At 55.1% G+C, this 9,175-nt stretch overlaps 1 protein-coding gene across 3 annotated transcripts in view; it reads left to right on the top strand.

The window, feature by feature from the left end:
• The first annotated feature begins 357 nt into the window (after positions 1–357).
• Positions 358–9,175, top strand: part of JAG1 (jagged canonical Notch ligand 1) — a 35,655-nt gene continuing 26,837 nt past the window's right edge. Inside the window, exons 1-2 of one of the 3 annotated variants that reach the window (XM_060124633.1) lie at positions 358–942; positions 1,367–1,672. In XM_060124633.1, the coding sequence (XP_059980616.1) occupies positions 862–942; positions 1,367–1,672 (387 nt within the window). In that variant the 5' untranslated portion in view covers positions 358–861. Of the gene's footprint in view, positions 943–1,366; positions 1,673–4,770; positions 4,883–9,175 lie in introns of those variants that run through there. The other 2 variants (XM_060124632.1, XM_060124634.1) reach the window with 2 other exon arrangements.

Below are 9,175 nucleotides of genomic sequence, written 5' to 3'. Positions count from 1 at the left end.
AGGCGCCCGGCCCGAGGTGCCCGAGGGGGCGGTCCGCGCGGGGGGCCCCGGGCGTCTAAGTGGCTTAGCGCGTCCCAGAGCAACGGAGACCTTCCGTTCCTCCCCGCGCCCTACCCCCTACCCGCCTCCCGCCTGGCCCAAAGCGCCCGAGGGCGGGGGTCTGCGCTGGGCCCCCAGACGTCTACGCGTCCCTGCGCGTCCCTCAGCCCCCTGCCCCTTCCAAGTTCCTCCCTGTACTCCCCCACCCCATCCAACGGGAGGGAAGGGGCGTGTCGATTGTGGACACGCCCCTCATGAATATTAATAAGCGCGCATGCGCCTGCCAGGCGCGCTGGGTAGAGGTGGCTAGCCCCGGCCGCGGCTCCCAGACGGGCTCTCTGAGTCCCTCTCCGAGAGCCGGGCGGGCACGCGTCATTGTGTTACCTGCGACTGGCCCGCGAGCTGGGTTCGGGTTGTTTTTTTTTTTTCCTCCCCTCCCTCCCTCCTCTCTAAGCAGCTGATCTGAAAGGGAATAAAAGGCTGCGCATAATCATAATAATAAAAGAAGGGGAGCTCGAGAGAAGGAAAGAAAGCCGGGAGGTGGAAGAGGAGGGGGAGCGCCTCAAAGAAGCGATCAGAATAATAAAAGGAGGCCGGGCTCTTTGCCTTCTGGAACGGGCCGCTCTTGAAAGGGCTTTTGAAAAGTGGTGTTGTTTTCCAGTCGTGCATGCTCCAATCGGCGGAGTATATTAGAGCCGGGACGCGGCGGCCGCAGGGCCAGCGGCGACGGCAGCACCGGCGGCAGCACCAGCGGCAGCACCAGCGCGAGCAGCAGCGGCGGCGGCGGCGGCGTCCCGAGTGCCCGCGGCGCGCGGTGCAGCGATGCGGTCCCCACGGACGCGCGGCCGGCCCGGGCGCCCCCTGAGCCTCCTGCTCGCCCTGCTCTGCGCCCTGCGAGCCAAGGTAAGAGCCCGCCGGGCCACTCTCCCGACCCGTCCTCTTCTTTCCCCGGACGCCTGCGGTTGAGCCTCTGGAGCGGGCTCGGTAGCCCTGGGGCGCCGGCTCCCGCCCCGGCCCCTGCGCCCAAGAAGCTGCACTTGGGCTGGGGGAGCCCCCTGGCTCCTAAATGTACACTCCAGGCTGGGCAGAGCGCGCGTTCGCTCCGCTCTTGCTCCCGGGGTGGGGGGGGCAGTCGTATCGGTTTGCTCCCACTCTAGCCTCTCAAGCCCGGGAATCACGTTGAGTCCTTGCACCCAGTTTTGTAAAATTATTTTCACTTGGCGCCAAGGGCTCGTCGGGGCGGGCGGGGACGGAGTCGCCACTTCCACTCCCGAAGAAAACAACTTTCCCCTGCGCTGACCTCCCTCCCTCCCTTTCTCGCCGGCAGGTGTGCGGGGCCTCCGGCCAGTTCGAGTTGGAGATCCTTTCCATGCAGAACGTGAACGGGGAGCTGCAAAACGGGAACTGCTGCGGCGGCGCCCGGAACCCGGGGGACCGCAAGTGCTCCCGCGACGAGTGTGACACGTACTTCAAAGTGTGCCTCAAGGAGTACCAGTCGCGCGTCACGGCCGGGGGGCCCTGCAGCTTTGGCTCAGGGTCCACGCCTGTCATTGGGGGCAACACCTTCAACCTCAAGGCCAGTCGTGGCAACGAACGCAACCGCATCGTGCTACCTTTCAGTTTTGCCTGGCCGGTGAGTGACGGCCGGGGGGCGGACGGACAGTGGTTTGCACCCGTGGGCCGAGCTCTGCTTTCTCTTGCGAGAGGAGAGGGATTTAAAGGGCCTTGGCTGGAAGCTCGGCGCTAACCCGGGATGTCTCTGTGGTGGCGGGGTTAGGGAGCCGAGGCTCTGTAGCTAGATCTCGGCAGGCCCCAGCCCCAGTGCTTTTTGCTAAGCGCACGAAAGTGGGACCCCAGAGCGGATGGTGGGGCAAGGCTCCTAGGAAGGCCGGTTGAAACTTACAACGTGAAGGCCCGAGAGTAACCGCCCGAGCCAGGAGGTCATTATAGATGATCTTTGCTCAGCCTTATTAAACCTGATGCGCCGGGGAAGGCGGCTCGGCACAGTTCTGGCCTCCGAACGCCGTCCAAATTGGCACCCTCGCGTTTCCCGTGAGCAGCCGGGAGGGCGGGTGTGTCCTTCCTGGAGGGTGTGGGGAGCCCACTTCCCGCTGCTCCCCGGGAGATTTCGGTGCGTGCGGGGGCGCGCTCTGGGCTGAGTGTAAGGCCAGGGGGCGGCCGCCGCCGGGGGGGCGGCCGGGCTTTCCCCAGAGCTGTGGGCACGGGAGCCACCCGCCCCCTGTCGGCCCCTTCCTGCCCTCGCCCCCGCGCGGCGTAGCCCTTGTGGCCTCACTAACAGCGGTTCCCGGGCTCTGGAACAGCTGTGTTTGCAAACTTCCCCGGGAAGGGCGGGGGTGCGCCCTCGTCCGGTGGGCGCGCGGGCCCCGCGAGCGTCGGGGGGCGTGCCGAGGCCTGGAAGGGGCGGCCCGAGCGAGGCAGCCCCTGCGGGTGCAAGTGCACAGACCCACGACTCCGGAGCCGCTCGAGGCTCGGGCCCCGCTGGCCGATCCTGCAGCGAGGCCCTGGCAACGTCTCGAAATGGGTGGAAGGAAGATGAGTGTGATTGCAGAAGGGGAGGAAAGGGGAAAATGTTGGTGCCCTCTGCCCCGCTCCTGCCGTCCAGGAGGCGTGACTCAGTACCAGGACTGGGGCTTGGCCCGGCCTGTGCTGGGCGGGTGGGTGGTGAGAGGGGGAGGTCGGTGCCCTGGGGAATACTCTTCGCCACGTGCTCTGATGGGGCGCACTCTGCTGCCTCCTATCGCGGGCTAGGGCTGCAATCGCAACTGTGAGAAGGGAGGGGAGAGAGTCAGCCTTGGAGTATGTGAGAAGCTCGGGGTGCCTCTCAAGGCCCACGTTGACTGGGGCTGGCGTTATAAAGTGCCCTCTGCCTGGGTGGGATGAGACATTTATCAGAACATGCCATTAAAAGGAGCTTATAAAAACCTGTGGTTTGTGGAATTCTCTGAGAATGGAGGACTGAGTCTGTTGTGGGATCTCATTTTTACAAAGAGTGTTTATCTTGTTTGTTAATCCCCTTTAGGGAGAACTTTAAGCTAAAGAGGTTGGCCGCTTTTTAATCTGGCTGGGCCCAAGTTGACTGTGACGACTGACCGCCCTTGCCCTTGTCCGTGTGTTTGGAGGTAGGGGGAAGGGGCCTGCAGGTGGTTACACCCGCCTGGAGGATCAGTCCGGAGCCCCTCGCTTTTCACAAGACCATAAAAGGAATCTTATTACTGATGTGGAAAAGCTGCAGGGCTGGCTGAGGTTCCTCTTGGAGAGGAGGGTCAGAGAAACGGCTGGGATGAACACAGGGAGCCTTGCTCCCCTGGCTGGCTGGGGAAAGTGACCCAGAAGGTGTGTCTGCCTCCTTTTGACACTTGGCAGAGAGCCGAGATGGGGAAGAGTGGCAGTGGTGTGTGAGGGCAGGGAGACGATTGATTTGCTGGTGCTCGTCTGTGGTTTCAGGCCCCGCGGGTCACCAACCATGAAATAGACTCTCGGCTTTTCTAGAATGGGGGAGACGGCTGGAGCTCACACTGAGAGTGTGGTTCTTTTGAAGCTGGGCCAAATGCCTGCTTCCCTCCTAAACAAGTCCCCACCCCACCGCCCCAAAAAGGCCTGCTGTGCAGCGTAAGCTTGACTTCCCAAGAGAGAGTGGAGGTGGGGTGTGCCGTGTTATTTTCCCCAGCACGGTTGGAGAAACACCACTGTCTGTAACTTTCAAGAATGATTCCAGTGTGAGTGTTAACTGAAGTGAAAGCACTTAGGTAGCTGGATTAGTACCGAAGTAGATCGCACAGCTTCACGCAGTTTGGCAATTAAATATTAGCGTGTCTATTTAAAGCTGATATCTTAAATAGGTAATAGCTGAACTTGGTATAGAATTCAAGATGGAACAAGGAGGATACAGGGTTTAAAAAAAAAAATCTAAACTACCTTGGACTTCTTGGCCCCTAAGCTTCTAACCCTTAGGCAGCCACAATTAGTGTCCGTGTGCTTCCTCCCAAGTTTGCTGACAGTGGCAGAGAGGTGGTTCAGGGTGCACAAAAGAAGGTCACTTTAGAAGGTGGTGTAATTATGTGTTTTGTCTGGAATTATGGCCCCAATCAAACAACTGCTTGTGTTCTGAAGAGGAAGAGGAGAAAACGATTTGGTCAGATCTGAAGTGTAATCCACAGGCCAGTGTCCTTGTGAGAAGCTCTGTGGTGTGGGCCTGCCCTCCAGACAGTATCTGATTGTGTCCCACTTGGGGTCCACTGCCCGAGCCGCAGCCTGGTGATGGTTTTCTTTCGTGGCTTCTAATAAGCATAGCAGTGCTGCTCAGAGGGGCTTGACTTGAAGCAACTAGCCTGATTTATGATCCTCCAATCAGGGGACCCAGTGATAAGACCATGCATTATCCGAGGTAATTAGGCTCAACGGGAAATGATTGGGGAATAACCATTTAGAAATCACTGAAATGGTTACGTTGCACTTCCCAAAATTAGTACTAAATCCCAGGAGTGCCTGATAATTAAAAGTACATTAGTGTAATTACCACTACCCAGTCCCCAAAGCTTTTTAGGAACTCCAGAGCCCCAGTTAGCTGTACTGATGCTTTGCTGGCCCTGGAGTGAAGTGAACCTGGAGAAATTTGGGGGGAAGCAGTTCAGGTACCTGGTCTCTTGGCCTCATATTTAAATGCCATTGACATTGACAAAAGGCATGCTGGGATCAACTTCCATCTTTTAGGAAAACCCAGTGAAGTGTGATTCTTGCATACCAGAGGGATGCCAGCTTTGGCATCACACTTGAGGCCTGAATGACCAACGGCCAGGGGTTTGGGTAAATCGGATGCTATAAGGTTAGTTGCAGACCGTAACTGACATGCCCTTGCCTTTATGCCTTCCTCTGTGCTTTCGGGTCCCTAGGCCTCCGCAGATGGGTAGCCACGTGGAGGGATGGGATTCTCATTTGAACTGGCTCCTCTCTGCAGTCAGACTGTGCCACCCACGTGGTCAGCATGCGTGCATACAAATAGCACACGTGTGTACGTGCTCAGAGCAAGCGACTTTCTGTGTATGGGGAAAACACCCTTTGCCCTAAGATACCTACCTCGAACTAAAGTGATGAAATGATATGTCTGCATTGCAAAACCAGGCTGGAGAGAAAGTTGAGCTATGCCTGCTTTGTCCTGAGTGTCTGCAGAATGGCTACTCCCCCCATGGAATCCCTATTCAAGGTACTTGGTTTCTGATCGTTCTTTCCTCTTCCAGGTGTAACCTCTGTGTGTTCTTCCTCCTTGTTGTCTTGTTTCTTAGCAACTTATTCAAACCTCCAGTACTTATAGGAGTTTACAACCCACCAGCTCCACACCCATAATTCTACAGGGACTTCAAGCATTTTTCAAGAATGGTGAAGCTTTTGGCATGGAGGCTGTTTGGGGGAGTTGGATGGTTAAGGAGGAGAGGCAGCAGCCACTTACAAAGCATGTAGCCTCCCAGAAAGCCAGCAATCTGAATGCTGCCTAAAATCTTTACAGCAAATAGTTGTAAGGGACCTTTTGGATGGAAGGTATGTGGAAAGTTTAGCATAGAGGAAAAATGTTATTCATGAAAAAACGAAGCCAAGGCAACAGGGAGTCTTCACGTCCTGATCTGAAAACAGGAATGCAAACAGAGGTCTTGGCCGGATTCGTAGCAGCCACTGGCCCATTGTAGGAGGGCCAGAACCTGGTTCCAATGCCAGGCTTTCGAGATTAGTTACAGTGTAAGAATGCGTAATCTCTGGATATGCATACAATCAGCATGGTAATCCATAAAGGCAAATATTCCTGAGAACTCCCCCTTGGTAAGCGTTCAGAGGCATGTTCCTACGCTCTGCCCCTTCAACCCCCAGGGTGAGGTTCCAAGCTGCCCCAGCTTTTAAATACATTTAAAAAAAAAATTAGCCCTAAACAAACCTAACCTAGTTTTCAACTTTAGGAAGATGTTTGTTTTGGTATGCATGGGAAGTGATGATTCTTGTGTTCTCTAGAATGGTAGAGGCGGAGGGGTAGGGTTCTGGGTTCAGAAATATCCCGCCTCTAGCTTGGCATGGGGCGGGGGTGAGTGGCTGTGTTGTGACTTCTTGCTGGTTTCTGATCACCGCGTGCACTACCCTGCCCTGTGGCCCTTGTTTCTGTGGCACCAGTGACATTTGTCTCTGGTGCACTGCGTGTGCTGGGAGGACACAACAGCGTGGCTCGCAGTGGTTAAAAGTGGCACATAAATAGTCAAACGTTCAGGGCCCTCCATCAGTTCAGCCCTGTCTTTATGCGCTTCTGGTAAACGAGTAGAAAGGCATCTTGTTCAGGCTTGCTCTGTGTGAACCGGACGGTTGTGCTTGGCTGGTTTCTCGGTATTCTATCTATTAACCTCGCCACCCTTTTGTAACTGGTGCATTTAATTATCAGTGGGATGCTTTTCAAACAGGTAGGGGTAATGATGGGAAAGGGGGTGGGGGGCCTCTCATTGAGAGTCTCAAATCTGGATATGAGCTTCGGGGCCCTGCTTGGTGAGTCTTTGAGGTGGGCTTTCATGAGAAAATCACCCTTTGTAACCAGATCAGACTCTATTGAAATGTCAAGCCCTGCAGACTAAATTGCTTTCTGTGACTGAGGTCTCAGCCGGGATGCCATGGGGTGGCTGTCCTCCCTCCGTGCCTCACCTTGCCCAAACCCTGCCACACATGAATCGTTGGAGCGAGCGTGCATGTACCCACTCATGACATCTCTGGAGCCTTTATTGAATACGTTTGTGCTCGGAATGTTTTATACTCCGGCCACCCAGACGCAGGCAGGACAATAGTGTGGCCAAATTGACTGAAATGAGGATTACGGGGAATAATGCAGCCGCTGCACAAATAATGCAGATACAGGGCCAGCCACAGGAAGCGACAGTTGAGTCAGCAGAGCACAGGGCCCCAGACCGACCTGGGGCCGATGCCTCTGTACAATGGCCCTGTGGGCGCTCCCAGGGCGCGCTCCCTGCCGCCTGCCCTGCAGCCCGGGCTTTTGGATGCCGCACGTGTGCCGTTTGCATGGTGGGCTGTTTGTGTCCATCAGCTTGGCAGGAGGGGAAGCAGCAGCTTCTCAGGGCTCGGTTTGGCTGCCACTGTTGCCAGGAAGAGGACGCTCTCAGCTGCCAGCACAATTACCTTTGTTTCTCACATCCCCCCTTCTTAATACGGCAATTAAGTGCTTACCACTCCGCCCGGTGCCAAGGTAACCACCATGGGGCTGGATGGGCGCGGAACACAGGCCTCCCGCAGCCCCAGTGCCAAGGGCGGGAGGAGGCGCCGGGGGCCCTTCAATGCCAGGACCCTCCTGGAGGTAGAGTTCCATAGGCATCCTCCCCAGAGGTCCTCCTGAAAGCTGACCATTGCTCCTTCCTGCTGCACGAGAGTGAGAACCAGCTGCCGTGTTGCCAGGTTTCCCCGGAGCTGGGAAGGACAGAAGCGATTCACACTGTGAAGCCAGACTGAAGATCTGCTGGCTGCCCATCCCTCCTGCTTTACCTCCAGGCCATTTTTCTGGAAAAAATGTAAGGAAAAATAGATGAGTGCCAGGTAGCTTTTTATAAGAATCCTGTTCTCCTAGTTTGAAACCAAGAAAAATCCAGGTGTTTGCTGTCTTTTATGTTTTTTGCGGGTTTTCTTTTTTTTTGTATGAACTTGTTAATAAGTTGAAACACCTGCCCGTCATCTCGCCTGCACCCCTTCCCAAGCTGTGAGAAGGGCCCTGGGACTTGGCCTCTCTAGGGTTAGGTTTGCAGTGGCCACTTGGGTGTGACGTGATTGTAGTGGAATGCCAGTTTGGGGCCTGGTACCTGGCCTTGATGGCATAAGGTGCACAGGATCTGGATCCCGGAGTCGGGATGTACATTCTGGGATGTACAGAGGTCAAGCGTGGGCCTGGGAAAACTTAAAGTTCCCTAGCAACCAATAATCATTGCCAAATTATCTCGATTGTGTGGGGCTGGAGTGGGAGCTTAAGAGTGCCTCCTAATAGGAGCCTTGGAGAGAATCCTTTTCTCTGAAGGCTGGGTGGGAGGAATCCTTCTGCCCCAGGAGGCGAGTCCTAGAACCACAGGCCCTTCTCTGAAACAAGGGAGAGAGACGGTCGAGGGCTGCTGCTTGAATTTTCTACCAACGCCTCGTTGTCAGTGCTGCAGCCCCCAGCCCCTGCCCCACCTTCACCTCCTAGAAGGCCGTTCATGGGGAAATCATGAGGCCAGCTGGTGTCAAGGGCTCTGTACTCCTCTTTCCCCTCAAGGTGGGGCATGTTGGTCAGCAACTTCTGAGGTCTCCCAGTTCTGGAAGGATGAGTCCGGGAGAGAGCCTGGCCTTCTAGGATCTTGTGCAAGAACCAAGGATGCCCTCTCCCTTGAGCTTTAAGCAGAGTTACTACTGTCACACCAGCTCGGTCCCGGGATGCCTTCCCTTTCCGTGGGGTTGTGGGCATAGTATGTGTTCAGTGCCTGTACAAGGCTGAACAAACTCCCGGGCACCAGTGCATTTAATCAGAGGATTAATGACAACAATATGTGGAAGTGGAGAACGTGGGTCTCGACGTGACCAGCAAATGAAGGGCTTCATTATCCAGAATCAGACCCACATCTGGCCTCATTTGGACTTGGCTGTCATGTCAAATCAGTAGAGAAACCTCTAATTTCTTGGTGCTCTCAGGGAAGAGCCTGGTAATTTGTAGGAAGTCCTAAGAAACACTGAGGCAGTAAATAAGGTGTAACTTCCACTAATAAAACACCAGTGACGACAGCAATGAATTTGGACCTCTGGCCACTTGCAGGAGAGGGCTGGGTATGTGCCCCGGCTTGCCCAGTTTTGCTTGCTTTTCTGAGCATTTTCCCACAGTTATCAGTGAGCGAAATGGAATCCTCCTCTGCTTTGAGTATGAAACATATTTCGGCTGAATTCCAAGGCGGGGTCTATCACAAGATATTTTTATGTTCAGAGACCTGCTGGGTCGCTGTGTGAGCAGTAAGCTTGCTTTGAGTTATGAATGAAGTTCCTTTTTCTTTTTTTTCTCCCCCCCTCTGTTTTTGCCTTCACCTCGTAGGTGGCACTGTATTATTTGATCAATATACGCTACTATTTC

Source organism: Lagenorhynchus albirostris, chromosome 15, assembly GCF_949774975.1.
Source record: "Lagenorhynchus albirostris chromosome 15, mLagAlb1.1, whole genome shotgun sequence".
NCBI lineage: Eukaryota > Metazoa > Chordata > Mammalia > Artiodactyla > Delphinidae > Lagenorhynchus > Lagenorhynchus albirostris.
Note: the sequence above shows the minus strand (reverse complement) of the source record. Positions and strands in the feature narration are given on the sequence as shown.